A 20,507-nucleotide genomic window follows, 5' to 3' on the forward strand; every position below is an offset into this window, starting at 1 on the left:
TTTTCTGTCTTTCTGTCCCCTGAAAAATGATTCCGCGAGCTCTGATTGAATTTTATTCCTTCCTGACCTGGCCCGTTTTTATTGCATGGACACCATCAATCTTGACCTAACGCGACGTTTGTTTATTACTTTGGAAAGAAGCGAATGGCTTTATGAGCCCCAGCGTAATTAAACCAGGAGGGCTACGTTCACCGCGGCACCGCACCACCTTTGGGGCGGATTCACAACACAAGCCGCTGGGGAGGAAAGGAAAAAGGAAAAAGAAAGAGGGGGGAAAAAAAACCCAACCCACACGGGAAGGGTAAGTGGCATCCTCCCAGCTTGTGTCCGAGATGCCGGCGGATCGAAAACCATGCACGTCCGAGCGGAGCACCGAGCAGCTCCCTTTACGCCACACTCTAGGCCTGCTGGGTCGACGCGGAGCGCCTCTTGCGCAGCTTGCCGCGTAAACCTGCGCTCGCCCTCCGCGCTGCCCCGTCTGCGCGCCTGAGCGCGCCACCTGCGCCCCCGCGCCGCAACAGTCCGGCCTCGGGCACCCCGACGGCGCCCACCGCCGCGGTCCTCATCCCTCTCCCAAAAAAAAACCCCACCCGCGCATCTCAAAATGACGGGAGCACTTAGCCGACATACCCGGCCCCAACACAGGGAATCGGGGAAAAACAGACTGACCGCGCCGAGAGGGTTTAAATGACTTTACGAGCGAAATTAATTGAAAGCTAATATTCAATTAGAGGTTGCTGTTGAAATGGGCCATTTCGGGAAGAGGATGGGGGAGCCCTCCTAGCAGTAGCGCTCGGCAGCGCTCCCGCACTCACCTGCGCGCAGCCGAGCCATGTGCGCGCCTCGGCGCTGCACGCTTATGCCCACGCAACCTAGACGACGTGATGAAGACTGCGCAACGCTTCCTTACGCTCATCTTCACCCGGGAGCCCCCGAGCGGGCGCGACTGTGTGCTTCCCGCGCGGTGACCCCACGCTGCCTCCCCCAAAACCCGCAGCGGCCTTTGCGGGCGCCGTTTGAGACTCGCCCGCCACGCGCAAGCAAAGCCCCCCGGAGCCCTGAGCGAGGCTTTAAGCTCGCCCCGCTCCAGCAGCGTGTTTTTGGGGAGCCGAGGGCCGAGGACAGCGTGCTGCCGGGGTACAGCCGGCTGGTCAATGCACTCCAACCCCAGGGTTACCGATAGCGTTACGAAGTTAAGCCTGACTATGAAAATATTCCCGTGCTAACTCTCCCGAACTTCGTGGCTTTCAGAAAGGGCCCCAGATACTGTCAAACGTCAATTTGGAAACATTCCCTTAACGTCTCCATCCACAACACAGTCGCACCACGTTCCCCATCTGACCTGGCCTGGGGAGGTAGGGGAGGGGTTTTTAATCCATGTCCTCTCAACTATTTGCAGGCACTTCTCCGCTATTTTTGGTTATGACCTTTGCAGAACATAATATGAACTGTAATAACTGCTTTAGGAAGAAATTCTGAGGAGGAAACGTAGAAGGGAGAATATTCCTCTTCTCCACGTTTTCCTCAGTTTAAGTGACAGATGAGCAAATACAAGTAAGAAACCACCCGAACCAGCTTAACGGAATGGTCCCTCAAATGAATTAAAAAAAAAAAAAAAAAAGTGGTGTGGGTTTTTTTTTCTCTAGATGAAAAGCAAAGCGGTAAGTTTTGAAAAAACTCAGCTTGAGCTACAAATACCACACAAAGCGCCGTGCTAACCTGGCATCTAATGGACCGCTCTGCAGGCAGGGCTGGGGCCAAGGGTCCCCGCCGGCTGTACGGCCACCACCAAAGACACCGAGGCCTTACGGGGGCCCCTTCCAGTTGCTGCCTGGCCGCAAGTCCCGCGCCCACCTCCGCCCAGGGTCGGACCGCATCTCCTTTGGCCTGAAGAAGGGCAGGCCCCGTTCTGCGGGGAGACAATCACAGGTCAGCCGGGACGCTCGGGGTTGCCTCCCGCTCTCAGGGGGAGGGAGGCACAAGAGGCTCCGTGCCCCGCTGCTCTGTCCCAGCCCGGGACGGTTTCTAGCAAGCCCGCCGGGCCTTTCCCGCCGCAGCACCAGCAGCACCGGCAGCAGCAGCGTCTCACGCCGGAGGCCCTGGTCCGGCGGAGCGTGGACCGGCGCGGCCGGCCGACCCACTTCCGCGCAGCGCCGCGCAGGGACCCCGCGGCTCCGGCCTCTGCGCGCCGGCCGGGCCGCCTCCCGCTGCCAAACCCGTCCGATTCGCTGCCTACCGGGGGCACCGCTAATGTTATTTTCGTTCTGAACAATTTCTGTGCGGAGGGTGAGATAATAATGATAATAATGATAATGATGATGATGATAATAATAATTTTTTTTTTTTTTTTAAACCCAAGCTGAACACGCGTGTGCGGTGAGCCGGCCGGTCGCACTGAGAACCGGGAGATGACCTCCGCCGCGACCACGCACGTCACTGCAGGAAAGGGATCCCCGCCGAGGGCAGCGGGGCCCGGCACGACCTACCTGGCGGCCGAGCGGGACGTTTCCCTTTGCACCCCCCCGGCCTGCGAGCCGCCCTCCGGCCAGGCGAGCCCCCTTCACCCACCCCTTTTGGAGCCAGGGCCGCGGGGAGCGCAAGTTGCGCGGCCGCCCCCGCGGGGCCGGGGCCGCGGAGGGCAGCGGGCCGCCCCGGGGCATGAGCTGCGATGTTCAAAGCGGCACTTGTTCAAGCTCCGCACAGCCCCCCCCCACCTCCCCGAGTCGCGCAGCACCACTGACAACGCAACGGGTGATTAAACAAGCCGAGCTAACAAACAACTGCTTTCCCTCCTATTTATTTTCGCCACAAACTCCCTACCGCTGGAGAACCGCCGAGAAAACCCAAAATACAGGAAAGCCGGCGCCTGGTCACAACAAAAATAACAGGCAAATAGCACATGCAATCGCCTCTCTACTCTCTCCCGTCTTTACTATTTATTTTTATTTTAAAGACGGGGCGGGAGGCGGGAATGGCGTTACCATGCAGCCACCTCGCTGGCAAACCGGGGGCAGAGGGAGCTGCCGCCGCCGGGGCTCCCCTTCCCGGGACGGGCGAGCCAAGGAGGGGGCGGCGAAAGCCCCGCCGGGCCCTGGGCCCGGCAAGCCCGGTCACGGGGAGCGGGGAGGCGGCAGCCGCCGGCTCTACTGCCCCCCGCTCGGTGCCGGAGAAGGACGGGGGGCGGGGGGGGCAGGGGGTGAGCCCCACCGGGAATAGGTAACGTTTTATTTCCCTTTCCTGGTGAAAAACGGGGAGCTGCGATGAAAACATGCCCCCCGCAGCGAAGGCGGCCAGCTTTGCTCGTCCTTCGCTTCAGCTTTACCACAACCGGACGATGGAACGTCTGAGTTTCTCTCACCCAACTTAGCAGACAAATAAATATAAATAAGGCCGGTCATCTCTGTAGAGGTACTAGCACGAAAAAGCCAAGACTGTGCGTTACTTAAAGATCTTTTAAACCAACGTTATAAAACGACACCACACACCCCCCCACCCCCTCCCCCGGTTCATTCGATCTGCTGAAGGTGTTTTCTGAATATTACATTATTGCTTTGGAGGGGAAGCGCAGCTCAAAAGCGAGGTAATAAGGTTTAACTGTAAATACCTTTGTATTTATTTACAGTGTAACCCTTAACAATGCAACAGCAATTACTGCTAAGTGTTGCCTTTAGATAAGAGATACCGATAGGAAACTGTATTATCTTGAAAGCAAACTTTAGGCCTTAAATATCTGAAATCAAATAATCTTCTTCCCAAGGCTGACTGACAAGGCAGATTCTTTTAAGTTAATGAATTTATTGCATTTTGGTGGTTATTTACAAAGGGGGAAGGTGATCCCCATTGCCCGTAGGTTCTTAATTGCAAATTGTTCAGAAGGTGAGATTCTTGATCTGACAAGACGTCAGTCTGTGCAGCACTCATCTGCTACCCTGGTAATTTTACCTTTTTTTTTTTTTTTTTTTTTTTTTCCCCTGACTTAAGGAAAAAGCAAGCAGGAAAGGAGGCCCCCCCGCCCCAAAAAAACCACCAAAAAAACCCACCAAACCAAAACCCGAACAACTATGTAAGAAAAAATCTCCCGCACAAACTCGTTCTAAAATTATTTCAGTCCGAGCAATTAGGGCACTTCCAAAAGACCGGTAATGTCCCTATAGGACAGGAGTAAAGCAGAGCTATAAAGGTGTAAGGGTCGACTGTACAAGCACCCTTTAATCCAACTACTTTTTTTTTTTTTTTCCTAAAATAAAATAGTACTTAAAAATATATATATTACAGAAGCGGCTTCACGGATGTGATTGCGCGCATTGCTAGCAATTCTACACAGCAGTGATTTATATGCTTATATTTAAGAATATACGTACTACAGAATATCTGGCATCTACTATACACTGTGGAGTTTAGAAACATATGCGTGTACGAAGCTATAAATAAATACGTAATCCTTCTTTAAATATAGATACATATGTAAATCCTATATATAAATACATTTGAAATACACACACAGAGAACGATAGCTCGATATGTACACAGTTACACAAGGGCAGGAATCTAGTGGATGTACTTCTACCTTGGAGTTATCGCTCAATATATCCTTACATAGGCATATTATTTAAAAAGCCGTAATGTTGTCATACTACTGTGAATGGTCAAATGTTTCCAGGTCTTGCCCATTAATTGCTAAGAAAACGTGTTTGTTTATTTGCCAACTCAGAGCTGCCATGGGAAAGTATTTTTTTCCTAGCGGATAAGGCGAGCTGACTAAGTGGAACATATTGCAGAAGAGACTGAAAAGGGATTTTTCGACCTGGCAGTTCCTAAATGGTCTTTGGAATTTGTGCGGAGGGGAACGAGCTGTTCCAGCGACAAAGTTAGTTATGAAATCCCTTTTCCCTCTCTTTCTCTCTCTCTCTCTAAATGAAAGTATTAAAATATACAGACGTGTAAAGGATCATTCCAACTGAATGGTAATTTATTAATAAACAAACAATGCAATACCTTCAGAATATTTTCAACAAAAAAAAAAAAAAAGGAAAAATATCGGTAGAATAAGATTAATACAGTTTCCCTTTTTATATATAGTGAAAAAATCAGCGTTTCAGTCAATTTTAACGTCACTTTTCCGGGAAGGGGGAAACACTTTCTGGCGTTTGGTCCGCAAGATCCAACTACAAATTAAAAATAAATTACTATGTCGCAATTTACATTTTAAAACAAGTCCTTGTAAAAGAGGGGGGGGGGGGAAGGAAGCTGGTACTCTACGCTGGACTTTTCGCCCCCTTTTAAACACGGGGCGTGACAATACCTTAAGGGATGGGGAAGAGAGAGGGGTGGGGGACGGGACAAAGTATTTCTCGAAGCAATTTTTAAAAAAAAAAAAACAAAACAAAACAACAAAACTTACGTGTTATTGGAGTAACACTGTCCTTTAACAAACCAAGACATGCTTTGGGGCTGTCTCTGTACAAAAGCTTTTCGCGTGCGCTCGCTTCCCTCCGCGGGCGTGGCGGGGGCCGGCGGCGCGGTGCTGCGCGGTGTCCCCGCGGCCTCCCCGCGGCGGAGCGCGCTCAGAACTTGCCGCAGTCGTAGACGAAGGCCCCGGAGGTGCGGTAGAGCGGCTGGCTGCCGGGGAAGGCCATCTGACAGCTGCCGCCGCCCCCCGCCCCGCCGCCGCCCCCCGCCCCGCCGCCACCGCCGCCGGGGCCGCCGCCGCCGGGGCCGCCGCCGCCGGGCGAGGCGCTGAGGCCCAGCCGCGGCGCCTCGAAGACCTCCCGCGGGGCGGCGGCGAAGCCCTGCTGCGGCCCCGCGTAGCCCGCCGCGCCCGCCAGCGGGCCCAGCTCCCCCGCCGCCGCCGCCGCCGCCGCCGCCGCCGCCGCCGCCTGGTTGAGGTACCAGGAGGCCAGGCGGCCCTGGTGCGGGTGCGGGTGCGGGTGGTGCCCCTCCTGGTGGCCGCCCGCCGCGCCGCCCAGCCCGCCGTGCCCCAGCGCCCCGCCGCCGCCCCCCGCCCCGCCGCCGCCGCCGCCGCCGCCGCCACCGCCGCCGCCGCCGCCGCCCGCGGGCATGGCGTAGTCGGGCAGCGGGTCGTCGGCGGGGCTGGCAGCGGCGGCGGGGGGCAGGTGGCCGGGCCGGTCGGCGCCGCCCGCCGCCGCGTAGAGGCTCATGGCCTGCATGTTGCAGTGGTAGGTGCCGGCGGCGGCGCCGGCGGCCGCCTGGCCGCAGGGCGAGCCGTAGACGGAGCTGTGGCCCGGCGAGTAGCCGCCGAGGGAGAGGGCGGGCGGGATGCCGGTGCGCGGGGCGGCGGCGGCGGGGGCCAGGAGGCCGGCGCCCAGCTCGGCGGCGGCCTGCGGCGAGCCCCGCAGCGAGGTCATGATGTTGTCCACGCTGAAGCCCGGGCCGTGGTGGTGGGGCGGCGGCGGCGGGGGGGGCGGCGGCGGCGGCGGCTCGGGGGCCTCCAGGCTGAGGGAGCGGCTGGAGGGGAGGGTGCTGCGGGGGCTGCCGCCGCTGGAGAGGCTGCTGCTGCTGTCGGGGCTCTCGATCTTGGGCACGGCGCCGAGCGGCGGCGCGGCGCCGGGGGGGGACACGGCCTGCGGCGGCGAGGCCGTGCCGTTCTCCGTCTTGATGTCCTGGATGCGGACGGGCGGCGGCGGCGGCGGCGCGGCGCTGCCCCCGGCGGGGCCGCCCTCGGGCTCGGCGGCGGCGGCGGCGGCGGGCGGCGGCGGGCGCGGCGGGGCATGGTCCTTGAGGTGCAGGCGGTCCTTCTCCTCCTTGTCCTTGACGGCGTCCTTCTTCTTGAAGCGGCGGCGGCGGCGGAGGAAGCTGCCGTTCTCGAACATGTTGTAGGAGTCGGGGTCGAGGGTCCAGTAGCTGCCCTTGCCGGGCTTCTTGTCGTCGCGGGGCACCTTGACGAAGCACTCGTTGAGGGAGAGGTTGTGGCGGATGCTGTTCTGCCAGCCCTGCTTGTTGTCCCGGTAGAAAGGGAACCGCTCCATGATGAACTGGTAGATCCCGTTCAAGGTGATCTTCTTATCGGGCGCGTTCTGGATGGCCATGGTGATGAGGGCGATGTAGCTGTAGGGCGGCTTCACCATATCCTTGGGCTGCGGCGGCGGCGTGTAGGGCCCGTAGGCGCGGGCCATGCCGGCCGGGTACTGCTCGTGGGCCGGGTGGGAGTACATGCTCATCGGGGCCGGCATGGCCGTGTAGCCCCCGCCGGCCGCCGCCGCAGCGGCGCGGTAGTAGCTCTGCTCTCCGCCGAGGTACGGCACCACTCCCAGGGAGTTGGGACTGGACACGGAGTAGCGAGCCTGCATGTCCTCCCGTCAGCTTTCCCCCACCCTCCCCGCCGGACCAAACAGCGCGTCCCTTCCCCCTCCACCCCTCCGCCGCTCCGCGGACCGAGCTGGACCGGGCGGCCGGGCAACCCCCACCCCCCCACCCCCCCGGCGGAGCGCGGAAAAAGGGAGGAAGAATAACGACGGCAGCGCCGAAAGTCTCCTCTTCTTCGCCCAGGAAAGCCCACCGGCAAGCTCCCGCACTCCACGCGGAGGGGAAAAAGAAAAAAAAAAAAAAAAAAAAGTCAAAAAAGGGGGAAAAAAGGAGGGGGGTGAAAAAGGGGAAAAAACGTTTTTAAAAAGAAAACGGGGGAGGGAAAAAAAAAAGTAATCGCAGCGGAGAAAGCAACTTCCAAACGCAGAAAGAGTATTAAGAAAATAAAACCTTTGCAAAGAGGCTCCCACGCTCCCAGTTCCTTGTTCCACGGGGATCTGCAACAAGTTGTCTGCAAAGGAGGGACAAAAGTAGAGGGATGTGTTTTGTTGGCTTTTTTTAAGCGAGCAGAAGAAGAAAAAAATCCACCTTCCCGATCTCCCAGTGCAAAGTCTCCCTCTCTCTCTCCCTCTCGCTTTTTTTCAGTCTCTTTTTCAGTCGCAGGCTGCTTTGGGAAGCATCGGAAAAACTCCTGAACTTTTGAGCATCCGTCACCACGGCGAGAACTTTTTTACGCACTTAAGTTTTCTCCTTTTTTTTTTTTTCCTCCCTCTCCTCTCTCGGTCTCCTTTTTTTTTTTTTCCTCTCTTTTTTTTTTCTTTTCCTCCTTTTGCAGGCGGCCCAGCTCCGCCCCGCTGAGTCGGGGCGGCCAATGAGGGCCGGGAGACACCCGGGGCTCTGAATGAGGAGGGAAAAAAAAAGGAGCGACCGAGCAAAAAAAAAAAAAAAAAGAGAGAGTAAAAAAAGAAGGAAAAAAAAAATCCCTGCAGCAGCCCTGGGAGTTGCAGCTCTCGGGGACCGGCCACACACGCTCGCCGGCACACGCGGGCGCCTTGAGCACCGCGGAGCCCCGGGCTCGCGCGGGCCGCCGCGCACCCGAGGGGACCCTCCCGCGTCCGCGCATTTTGCGCGCCGACCGCGCGAACCCTACAGCCCCGCGCCTCCCCGCACACCCACCCGCGTCCTTAACGCGCGCGGTCACTCTCGCACACGCGCCCCGGGCACACGCGCGGCGTGGATGCCTGCACCGAGGGGGGTGTGTGTACACACACCGATATGTATACGTTCCCCCGGTGCTCTTCCCACCCACGCGCGCACCTCGCGCTCCGCCACGCGTGTTTCTCCTTTTTTTTTTTTTAATTTATTATTGCTCGTGGGTCTGTGTTCTCCGCACGCTCCCGCCGAGCTCTAGCCTCCCCCTCCCCTCGGGTTGCCACCCGTGTCGGCGGGCGGGCCCCACGCCGGTGTGCCGGTTCGCTCCCTGCCCTCCCCGGGCAGCAGGCTCTGCCTCACCCCGGCCGCCTTCCACCCCCCACGCCCGCGGGGACGGAGGGGAGAGTGTAGGGGGGGTATGAGGGAGGAGGGGGGCGCGGGGTGGGATGCCCCTGCCCCGGCAGCACCACCCTGCCTGCAGCCAGCTGCCTGCCTGCCTGCCTGCCTGCCCCAACGCTTCCGAAGAGAGCGCATTCCTCCGGTTGACAGGGTTTTGACGAGTCCTCCAAAGCTCCTTGTTATTAATCAGCCACCAAGGGCTTTCCTCTCTCCGCCTGCAAACCCCGCGCCCGCTGCCTCTGCTGTTTATAAACACCGGGCGCATTTTTTTTTTTTTTTTTTGTACGAGGTCTTTAGCTCGCTCCTCCAGGTGATCTTTCCAGACCTTGCGGGATGTGATACGGCAAGCGGGTCCTTGCTTTATTTATTTATTTATTTATCGGAGACGGAGAGGGCATACTTTTGTTCCTAATCTGCTTCACAGTGAACTCCGTGGAATGTCAGGTGTGTCAAGAGAAAAAAGGAGAAAAAAAAAAAAAAAAGGAAAAAGAAAAAAGTTACAATAAAATTAATGTTCCTTAAACTGCTTGGCCGGTTCTGCTATGAAGATGTGATTTGCGTCGCTGTTGCCTTTGTCTAAATATCCGAAAGAATATTTGGGCTCTAATCAGAATAAGACTTTAACGGGAGCTCAAAGGGAGCCGAGCGTGGGCGCTTAGTTATTTATTTTTTAATTTTTCCTTTTAATTTGCTGTTATATTTTAAGAAAGAAGATTTTCTTTTTGTACTTTAAACACGGGGAGATTCGTAGGCGTATCCGCACAGTAATATTTTGCCAGTACTTCAGATATTCGAAATACAACCCAGTGCTCTTCATTCGCTCCGTAGCCTATACCTCTGAAACTTCATTGGCGTTAATAATAGATCAGTTGAAATGAACAAGCTGAAATCTATTTTAAGGGGTGGAATTTGTACGGGAAAGACCTGTGTATGTGTGTGTGTTTGTGAGATGAATTACCCACCCTGATCTTGTGACACTACAAATACGTCAAAAGCCCCTTTTGGCTTCACTGATTTCAAACCCCCTTTCCACACTTTTTACTGTGATCGATTGCTTTGGGGATCGTGTCTTTGGAGCGTGTTAAAGGCGCATCATTTGCCTGGTGGTATTTTAGCAGGTATGGCTTTTCCTCTGAAACATCAATCCGTTGGTTGTTAAAAAAAAAAAAAAAAAAAAAAGTATTTTAAATGAGATGCAAGTAATGTGAAGGAGGTAATTTATATAGCCTAATATCTGCTCCTTTTCATATTCAAACATAACGGCTCTCCTTTTGGTAATAAATGTCAGTCCTTTAATGGTGAATACATTATCCCGTTTAGCCTGTTGTATTTCATCGTCTGGAATCTTTCACCTGCTCCTGCCTAATTACACGTTTTTCCCTTTCCTCCCACCACGGCAGAATTAATACATGTGCAAGCACTGGACTAGATGTCAATTCCAACACTTTATATTTTCAAAACCTCTTTCTTGCTTTGCTGAAAAGAAAAGAAAAGCAAAAGGGCATTTTAGCACGTTTCCATGCAGCCCAGGTCATCCGGTTTTCCCACGGTATTACCTGCCGTTAAAAACACTTTCCATGGGCTTCTCGCTCGCTCCCAGGCGCGGCCGTAACGTGCCGCTCCGAGAGCCGGACCCTTTACCGACTTTTTCATTTTATCTGGACGGTGTTTACGGTAGCGAAGCCGTTTCTCAGGCAGAGGCTGGAGTAACACCGAGAAGTTTCAGCACAGGGAAGGGGGGCCATTAATCCGCCGTGGTTTGCATCTAATATATTTTGCAATAGCCGCTCTGATGCTATAATTGCGAACTGACGCAACCAGCGTGTGTTAAGTTACATACCTCAAACCAGCAGGACTCTGGTCTCCCCAGTCGAGGCACAAAAGTCACCATTGTGTAGGCTCGCAGAGCGCTTTGGGGTTCGTGTGTGTGCGTGTTGGGGGGAAACAAAGTTTTTAGGGAGGCAAAAAGGTCAGGTTTGCCCCTGGTGCGTTTGGATGCCACCCAGGCGGGATCCCTGGCGCTCCCCCGCCCGCTCGCCCCACGGAGCTGCCTTTCCCCCCGCGCCCTGTTCTCCAGCCCGGCCTCCGGGCGGGAGAGACACATTTGAGGTGCAGCGCCCGGGGCTGCCGCAGAAACGAAGCCGGGGGCGGCAGCAGCCGTGGCCGCCGTGCCCCCCCCCCCCCCCCGCCCTTCCCGGGCAGGACCCCCAGGCAGCGGGCACGGCCGCTGCCGCCTCCCCCCCCGTCCCGGAGTCGGGCGAGGGGCGCCGGCGACGGGACGGGACCGGACGGGACGGGAGCCCCGACGGGCAGCCCCGGGCCGGGGGAGCCGCGCTTCTCCTGCAGCCCGCCGAGGCTTCGCGTGTGTGGCCATTTGCAACCTTATTTACGGAGATGTCAGAAAGAAAGATGACATCGGGGCGGTAGGCGGAGGGGCTACCATTTGACCTGGGCAAAGCCCAGGTGGACCCAAACGGTTCGCTGTGGGTTGTCCTCTTCTCTCCTTAACGACCTGGAGGTGAACTGCTTTCCAGCCCCGGGCTGTTTATGTTTAGACGTAGTCAGCGCTTCGCTTCTCTCCCTTTCTTTTGGCTCCAACATCACAGCAGTATCCCTGTAACTCCGAAACCAGCCACCCAGCCCGGCTCTTTGCATCTCAGGATGCAGCTTTCCATGTTCCTTAAACAGCGGGCGACACCGCAGGAGAAAACCGCTGACATCCTTTCGGGGGGGCAGGGAGGGAAGTGATCGTATCAAATCTGTGCTTCACCAGTAGAAGAATCTATTGTGCCGAAAGTCCCCCTTCTCTTTATAGCCGCTGGACATAGGTGACAGCCATCCCTCCCTCCTGTCCTTGCAGCCAGCATCTCAGCCTGTGCAATTAAGCCGAGCTCTAAATGCAAGGTCTGTTTGCGTGGCACTCAGTTAAGCAAACAGGCGTGATTGTTATTTTATTAACGTAGGTTAACAATTCCATAAATAAGCCGAGGTAGTTTTCCAATCCAGAGCGTCTTTTATCTTAAGACATAAATAACACAACTTAATACGAAAATGAGCGCTCCATTCCCTCTGGCATCTTCTAGGCTCTCGTTCTTGAATGAGAAATAAATTATCCTTTGCAGTAAACGCGGCAGCGGTCATCGGCTTCGTGTAATTCACAACAGAAATACCTTAATTTCACGTTCGGTATCTGAAAGCGAATTTTGCATTTCATTTACAAGGGAGAACCAAGACCACAGAGGGGTCGGAGCCCGCGCATTTCATCTTCCCACGATAATTATCGCGGTCACATATATATAATTCGTCTCTGTGACACAGGTTGCGTCCCAGGGATGTCGCGGCACTAGGAATAAAACCAAAAAACAGGCTGTGGGAAACTACTTGTGTTATTTCTGCTATTCAGGTAGAGTACTATCACACACACATAAACACACATAGAAACAAAAAACCGCAAGCGCGTAAGAAACCTTTAATTTGGTAGGTTCTCTAGCTTTGGCATCTCACAGTAAAATACTAACATCTGGGGGGCTGGGGGTGTTAAAAACTCACTCCTAAACCGACAAGAAGATAGCCAGACATGGATGATTTTTTTTTCCTTTTTCTTTTACTTTCCAAGGTCCCTTGTCCCTTTTGTGTTCCTTTTCCTCCCTTATTTCCTTCCTTTCTCTGGGAGGGGCAGCGAGGGCGGAGGGGGGCTGAATCCATGGGATTCTCTGGATTCATATAAATGAAAACACACACAGAGCAACGAAGCTGGGAGCATGAACCTTTGCAGCCCTGTCCTGCTCCATCTCCACCTATTGCCTTAGCAGACGGAGGGGAGAGAGACTTATTTGTGTAAAGGGTTTATTTACATTAGAATGAAGCGACAGTTCCCAGTCTGGGAAGTGATAAGTACTTGGCAAGTCATTAGGTAGCAGATAGAGATCAGCCCCTGGATACATTATTCCCTGCCTTTTGCATACTCGTTTTTTGAGGGCTGAAAGGTTTTTCGCGAGGGTGAGCGGCAGAGGTGGGGGTGAGGAGGGGGGTCGGGGAGGGTGGTTGGCAAAGGCCCGCAGCCCTGCCGAGAGCCGCGACCCGCCGCTGCCCCGCTGCGGGCGGCCCTTGCTGGGGGGAAGGTCGAAAGGTCCCTGCGCTCCGCGGAGCGCTGCGCGGGGGGAGGCCGCCCCGCCCGGCCCTCAAACAGCCGGTGCCTGAGCGGGGCAGCGGATAAGCAAGAGACGCCGCAAAGCCGCTTCCCCCCAATTCTCCGGAGAAGGGGCGACGCTGCCCCCACCGCCCCGCCCCGCTCCGCCCCGCTCCGCACCTCTCCGCACCCGCGGCCGGCGGCCACCTGCGCGGAGTCCGGGCGCTGCGCGGGTCGCGGGCGCCCCCTCCCGGGCCGTCCGTGCCACTGCCCGCCGTTCCGCGCCGCTCCGCGGGTCGGGTCCCGCCCAGCACCGCGCCGCTCAGCAGGTCCCGCCGCCCGCAGCCTCCCCCCGGCCCCGCCGCGGAGCCGCCGCGCTCTCCCCTTGGCCACGCCGCGGGGGAAGAGGGACGTAAAAACCCACCCAACCCCTTCCCGCCGCCTTTCTGTTTGTTTGGTTTTGGGTTTTGCCGCCGGGGAGCTGCTGGGAGCGCGGCCGGGCCGTGCGGGTTTCGCGGGGCGCAACCGGTTGTTGGAGGTGAGCGCTAGAGCAGTGCCAGCTCTATCGAGGCCACTATTTTCTTCGCTCTGCCAAGGAATGTCTTTATTGGTTGCCAGGTTTGCCAATAAAACTTGCGAATGAAAAAGTGTTGGTTTCCAGGAAAAGTACTTGTTTTTTAACCTCCCCCTTGCTGTCTAATTACTGATGTGTTCAACCTGCGAAGAACAGCTTCATAAAACTGTCTGGTAAATCGAGAGGCAGATGCTTTCGCACGGTTGTACAGTTACAGAGATGTGTAAATACACACACAGACACACACACGCACACAGGTTAATACATACACACAGCTAAATGTGTGCATGGTTTCCAGAGTTTTACAAGGCATTTATGGGTATTAAGTACAATCGCACCAAAGAACTAGTCTCCTTTAAGGCTCCTAGGAGCTATGGTAATACAAGTAATAAAACTTAGATATCTGCATATGCACTTTTATGAAGCCACAAATGCTCTCTTTGCACAGTTATTTGCGTGTTGCTGGAAGTGACCCATTATAGTTGTTTACATACAGAAAACAATGTCTCGCTCTGCAAAAGTAAAGTATAATAAAAAGAGGTGAAAGAAGAGTTTAAAAAGTAGATGTCTCAAGATGTATCTGTTATTTTCCATAAAACACAGGGAATGCACAAAAGAGATGGATTTTTAAACGTGCCCTGTGTAGCAAACATATGGAACGTGCAGCTGCAGGAGCCCCATGGGCTGTGACCCCAGGCAAGCCCCTCTGTCTAGTAGGTCTTTGTCCTCGAAAGTAAGCAGTGTACCATTTAGAGGTAAAAGTAGTCATCATTCAGTTCCTCACTATGTTATCTCTGCAGTTTCCGATTCTTTCTCTCTCTCCTGCATCACAAGGCCACGTGCAGCACCCTTTCTGCAAATCTATAAACAGTCTGGTAGACATGGCTTGAAACAGAAAATTTGCACTGAAGCAGAAAAGAGCTTTGGCAGTGTATATTTCAGTGTCCCCTCAAACAGTGTCCCTTCTTTGGTCTCAAAGACCAAATAAAAGCAAAGCTCTCAGTCATTCTTTTTTATTCAGGTGGCATTAGCCCCCTTCGCTCGGCTGTTGCGTGTTGGCTGTGTGGCTCTGGCATAGCACCTGCCGCACTGCACAGCTCATGCCCCAGTTCCTGGCCCAGCGAGACCGGCTGGCCAACTGTGATGGCAACATGGCTAATGTTTGCAGGTGAGAATGGCACCAGCCAAGCCAAACAAGGTCGATTCCTCTGTTTTGCAAAGCAAAGAGATTGCAAGCTTGTATCAGGGCTAGATGATCAGTTTTGAGGCGCTTCACTTGATAAATACAAATACAGGTCTTTTAAGGTGGCGTAGCATGAAGGAAAAGACATTTCATGCATTATTTTTAAAAATTATCTACGTTTTCTATTTAACTTGATAACCCCTAATATAGTGCCAGAGATTCTTAGCTGAGGTGTACGTTTAAAAATAATTGCACGTGTATCACTGTGGGGTATAAATGTGGTTAGTTGGTTAGATAGGCAGATATATAGCTTTTGTTTAATACACAGTTTTTGCTCTCAGGAGTTATGGATGCTGCAAACATTGAAACAGTAAGTTACAAACAGAACATTCATGGGTAGGACACTTTGAGTTGTAGCTTCCCCCCGACTTGGATGGGCTTGCCGGGTAGCAGAAAACAGCATTTCACTATTCACTGAAGCCTGCTGGAGAGCTGTAGCACGCTCCCTGTGTGATGGGGAGGCCCATGAAGGTAGAAGGAGGGTTTGCATGGGATGGAGAATGAAGCTACCGTAACCGTCCCTGTGGCAAGAACACCCACAGAAACAGGTAATTTGCCCCTCCCACACCAACTAACAGCCAGAAGCAAAAAATGTTAAAGTAACTTACATCATCGTTTGCCTGTATCATTACTAAGGAGGAACTGAAAGCTGTTTTATGAGGAGCAGACAGACAAGACTAGCTTGAGCTTGAGACATAAAAAACCCAAACCACTAAGATACCTGAAGGCATCCCAATTAAGTGATATTACCATCCCGATCAAGATGCAGTCATTGTTAGTAAGCATCCCTGATTTTTAACAGAGATATTCCAATTAGGTAGATTTCCTGATTAGGTGCACTTAAATTAAGTGGAGAGAACAGTGTGGAGGAAATGTGGATGGCTTTTATAAGGGTCAGCTTCAGAGGGGGACTTTGTCACTTGCAACAGGGCGTAAGTGGAGTTCAGATCGCGTAGCCCAAAATCACAGCAATGCCCCTTTGCCCCACGCTGAGCAACCATCTAACCTTGAAGGCATCCAGCTCTGGTGGGTGCCTCCGTCTTACCTGCGTGTTCCCCGGGCACCAGTAGCTCTGCTGCTGGGCATGCCTGCAACCGCCTGAGTCAGAGCATCTTGGCACCTGTTTTCAGCCTAAATCCCAATGGGATCCAAAAAGTAGGCAGAGTGGCGTCTAAGTACCTGCAGGGGCTGATCCAATAGATAACGTCTCGGGCTTTGGGATAAATTTGAAAGGAAGGTCCTTATCAGCTCTCCACCCGGTATCTCTGTATTTTACGGGTCTCAACTCTGGCCAGAGCCTCATGGTTTTTGGATGGAGTGACTCGAGGTGACATGGTTTTGGCAGTAGTCACACAGCTTTTTATGCCATTTCCTCTCTCCTTGTTACTCAGGCCTTCAGCTTGAAGGTCTAAAGCACAGGTTCTGGAGGAAAATAATGCAGACAGCAAGACTTTCAAACACTGGTCTTTTTGAAAGCCCTGAGCTGAACCTGCCAAGCGTGCTGAGTGAAGAAGCAGAGAAGGCTATTAGGCTTACCTCTAGCTGTGCTGTTCTTAATATTCACCATGGACACAGCTACAACTGAAACAACACTTCTGGTTAGAAGAGAGCTCTGTGGAAGGAGGTTGCAGTGGACAGGGATGGCTTTCCTGAGCCATGGGAAGGGCTTCGTGTCTCTCCATACATCTATTTCTTTCCAGAGGCTGGGCTTGTCTTGCATCTACACATTGAATAAGGGAAGGAATGTGAGCCCTCCACCACACCTCTAGCTTTCAACATTTGCCGAGCCTGTTTGTCTATTTTGGTTTGGTTTTTTTTTTTTTCCCCTATGACTTTTGAGATTGTAATCTCAGCAGGGTAGGGACTGCCTTCTGTTCTACATTTGTAGACTGTCTAGCTCCTGACTGTGCCCAGGATCTCGAGCTGATGTGCTAATAATGAATAAGCATAATTATCTTGGGGGATACTCTTCAAGGATTCATCTGGAACCGATTGGACTGGGGATAAAATAGATCATTTCCTTTGGAAGAGAAGGGCTTACGGTAACCACTTGATTAAAATGATCGCTCTCTGCAGAGGTGAACACAGGCATTGCATTCAGTGGAGTTCATCATGGATTTGCATAGACTGAATAGCACATCGTGTCCCTCTTTCTTCTAAATTTAGAGGAATGGCAGCAGCCGTCTAAACCTCTTTGAAGAAAAAGATGACACGGAGTTTTCTTGCTGACCTGCAGCAAAGGTGTGCTCTTGAGGTGTGCCTGTTTTTCAATTTGCCTACCCAGAGAAATTCCAAATGTAGTAGTTTCATGCAGTTATTTAGTCTCAGAGGTCTCTTGTGTGTGTATCATCCTGACCTTGCATGGCTGTGTGACATGCAATAAATCAGTCCAGAAATTCATGTTTACATTCATGCTTGAAATTCATGTTGGAATTTCTTCTTCTTCCTTTTTTTTTTCTTTTAATTTTTCTTTTCATATTCTTCTTTCCCTTTCAAATGAGGCCAGATCCTCAAGCCATTAAGGTGAATTGCATCAGCTGTGGCTCTGGCTTGGTGAAATTAAAGGCAAGCACCTGTGCCAGCTCAGCACCACCATCGTGAATGAACTCACAGAAGTTAAGTCACTAGAGAGTAAGCAAGACTAGAGTTTGGATGATGCTGCTAGATTTCATGTATATATGTTATGTACCAGGTAGCATCATGGGGTGGTGGCAGGGAAAACAGCTGCTTTGGGCAGCTTCAGCATTAAGCTTGGTTCCTTACTCTGCTCAGTTTGAAAACTGTCCGTCACAAAGTGCAGTGTGCAATGGTGGCATAGGTTTGGCTTTTTCTGCAGAGTTAAGTATGCTTATTAACTCTTCAAAATAATGTTATCTCTTCCAGTGCATTTTCCACTGAAGTGAATGGAAATGTTCCCATTGACTTTAAAACACAATTTCCTCCACCTCCTTCTTAAAAGACTTAATCAAGCATGTTTAGTAGAAACCTATGAGAGCTGTCTAATGACTGGCTCACTTTGCCCAGGGAAAAATGTAACTATAAACTGAAACACGATGCTGAAAACTAAGTTTAGTAGAAAGTGTTTAGTCTAGTGCTAGATGAATGATGGAAGCTTGTATTTGTGAATAATTTATTTGACAATTGGTGGGAAATAAAATGACCGAGTAAGTTCTTTGCTCGTTTTTCCTTGCCTGTCTACAAAACTGGCTGAACAATGCACAAACAAATGGCTAATATTTATTCAGGAGCAAAGAGGTCAGCTTTTGTTAAAAGTGTTTTTAGCAGTGACTTGGACTAGCACCAGATTAGCTTAATTTTCTTGTGTCATAGTAAACAAAGGAAGTTTTTCCAGTATTTACCGAATTCACTGCGAATTTGCATCTCACCAGCAACACTTATATTCTGTTGCAAATCCTGTGTTGTGAGAACTCTGCAGATACTCAAGCTTGGCTTTCATGCCCGCAGCCAACTTCCCAAGACTTTAGAAACCTCAGTGAGTTTCACTTTATAGCCCATACAGGGGGTGCTGCCCACCTTCAGCTCCTTCTGAAAGGGGGCTCTTCAAAGTCGTGTGCAGCATTGTAAATAGCAGCTAAGTACTGGGCTGAATGAGCAGAGGATCCACTGCTAAAGAGAAAGTGTGTTTCATGGTCAGGAAGGCTGCCATCTCCATATATGATGATGCGAATAGTTGCTGATTGCCAGACAGAAGCTGCTTATTAGTTATTTTTTCCTCTTGGTGAAAGAGGAAATACAGACAGCGGAGTCTCTAAAGAGCTGTCTTTATTAGCTTGACCTCACAGCAGTACAGAGGTGTTTTGCTTGGGGACAAAATCCACATTTTGCCTTGCAATTTTGTGAGCTTGTCTGCATCACCTCCTACGCTTCCTCCTACAGCCTTTCCCTTCCCCTATGACACACCCAGCCTTCTTTCTTGCTAGTCCTTCATCCTCTGCTACCTTTCTAGCTTCTCCCATGCCACTAAATGAGCTTAAAAATGTTCTAAATTAATATATATTTTTAATACTTTTCTGTCCTCACCCATTCAGAAAGACTACAGACAAATCTATTTCCTGTGCAAAACACTGAAGGTATGAGAGCATGCCTCTTTCCACAAATGACCTCTCTGATCCCAAATTCAGTGCTATTCTGTTAGTAGGTTTCTGATTAAGACAAGGGCTGCTGCGGGGGCTGGAACATGACTGTGGATTTGCACCTCCCAGAGAGGTGTCGAGTACCTTCAAGACCTGTGGGAGACAGGGGAAACTGTAGGTACTTGAACATCTCTTGAACTGGGTGCTGTCAGCATGGTGCCTGCCCACAGCCCCTCCATAAGCAATCTGCTGCAGCTGATGCCTGCACTTACACTTATCCTCTTTGAGAGGGTAAGTTTTCAGGTGCTTTCTTCACTTCAATATTTTCTACTCAGGTGGGAACAGGCCACCCTTTTGGTGGCTTTACCTCTTCAGGACTGCCTCTGTGTGTGGGAGTGCAGAAAGGGGAGGCAAGGTGGGTCCTTCTAAGTGATGGTCACCTGTTCCTGCAGGAGTTGTGTTTCCCAGGCTTTCTTAGTTCCCATTTGTTCCCAAAAGCTGCCTGACAGCATGAACGAGATGGGTCATAGCATCATTTCTTCTTGGAGTGTGGGATCTACTTGCCCACTCATGCAGAGAGGCTCAAAGCCAGTCAGGGCTGTTGCAGAACAAGGGAGGGAGGGTATGAGACATGGAAACAGCAGGTCATAGGATTTCTTTTCAACCTTAGCTCAGGCGAGCTCCCAGTGCATGTAGAGAAGCACTGGCTGATTAAATGGTCCACCCCTTGGCTGTACGTGCTGTGTCACAGAACCCAGAGGTGCATAGAAATGCACTTAACTCCATGCCACAAACTGAAGCGGTCACTGATGGCTTTGTCCTCAGACATGACCCAAATTCAGAACAGTCTTGTTTGTGCTTGACTACAGAAAGCCAGCTAGGTGCCAGCCCAGCTCCTGGCATAATTTGAAGCAGTTGCTGGTGGCAAGAAACTATATGCTGCTCTCACAAGCTCCTACTCCCACCTGTTTCTGAGAATAGAGTAAACCCAGGGGCTTTTACTCCAGCTGCTCCTCCTGGCCCTGTGGGCTCAGTGGTGTCAGTGCCAGACAGACACTGCAGAGGAATAGTGCAATGAAACCGCGTTCAGGCTCAGGCCTTTTTGCAGTGCTGGAAGGTTAGGTGGTGTCCTTAATAGAAAGAAGAGCCCAAACCCCTGGCTGCCCTGGCCTTATTCAGGGAGAGCTCTCTCCTAAAGCTCAGAGTGAGAGCTGAATAAAACAGAAACATGAACTTCAGGATTTGATGCTTGTGGGGCTGCTCCTAAGTTGTTTGTTTGAGCTGAGTTCTCAGGTGAGTGTGTTTCCTGCTGCGTGCTGCTTGTAGGATCAAGCCCTGGTAAGCTGCTAAGAATCGCTGCTGCTCCTCCTGGAGCCAGAGGCAGCTCGGGGTAATCAGCACGTATAGGAATAAGCTCTGACGGTGGAAGCCTGGTAAGAGCACAGTTTAATTTCACTGTGGTATGCAGCACTCCAAGAAAACTCCCAGACTCGGTCCTTTCCCTTCAAGCGCAACCCCTTATCAAGGTCCTTGGCAGCAATTCACTGACAAAAAGGAGCAGCTGTCATGGTATTCCCACATACAAACACGGAAAAACAACCCCTCCCTACTTTCAGTGCAGCAATGTTATGTAGTAAGAATAATTACAATATT

The 20,507-nt window shown here is 52.3% G+C and overlaps 1 protein-coding gene and 1 long non-coding RNA gene across 4 annotated transcripts; one reads left to right on the top strand and one right to left on the bottom strand.

The window, feature by feature from the left end:
* Positions 1-1,053: 1,053 nt before the first annotated feature.
* LOC141933502 (uncharacterized) lies at positions 1,054-2,780 on the top strand. Its single transcript, XR_012626100.1, has 2 exons — positions 1,054-1,929; positions 2,360-2,780. It is a non-coding gene; the product is annotated as an uncharacterized LOC141933502 (long non-coding RNA).
* A 526-nt stretch (positions 2,781-3,306) lies between these two features.
* On the bottom strand, positions 3,307-9,304 carry FOXC1 (forkhead box C1). 3 transcript variants are annotated; one of them, XM_074848235.1, is made up of 2 exons: positions 5,402-7,414; positions 3,307-3,411 (listed from the first exon to the last, which is right to left on the bottom strand). In XM_074848235.1, exon 1 carries the CDS (start codon positions 7,305-7,307, stop codon positions 5,565-5,567), a length of 1,743 nt encoding a protein of 580 aa, XP_074704336.1. In that variant the 5' UTR covers positions 7,308-7,414; the 3' UTR covers positions 3,307-3,411; positions 5,402-5,564. The 3 variants fall into 3 exon arrangements, 2 of the variants coding, with proteins under 2 accessions (XP_074704336.1, XP_074704327.1); XR_012626101.1 differs by lacking the exons at positions 3,307-3,411; positions 5,402-7,414 and adding exons at positions 4,949-5,165; positions 7,714-9,304; XM_074848226.1 differs by lacking the exon at positions 3,307-3,411 and adding an exon at positions 4,949-5,165.
* Between the last annotated feature and the right edge of the window lie 11,203 nt (positions 9,305-20,507).

The sequence above is a fragment of the Strix aluco genome, chromosome 1 (assembly GCF_031877795.1).
Source record: "Strix aluco isolate bStrAlu1 chromosome 1, bStrAlu1.hap1, whole genome shotgun sequence".
Taxonomy (NCBI): domain Eukaryota; kingdom Metazoa; phylum Chordata; class Aves; order Strigiformes; family Strigidae; genus Strix; species Strix aluco.

Bases quoted from the DNA above. Each gene is read 5' to 3' on its own strand.
- FOXC1 (XM_074848235.1), bottom strand. From the start codon at position 7,307: ATGCAGGCTCGCTACTCCGTGTCCAGTCCCAACTCCCTGGGAGTGGTG.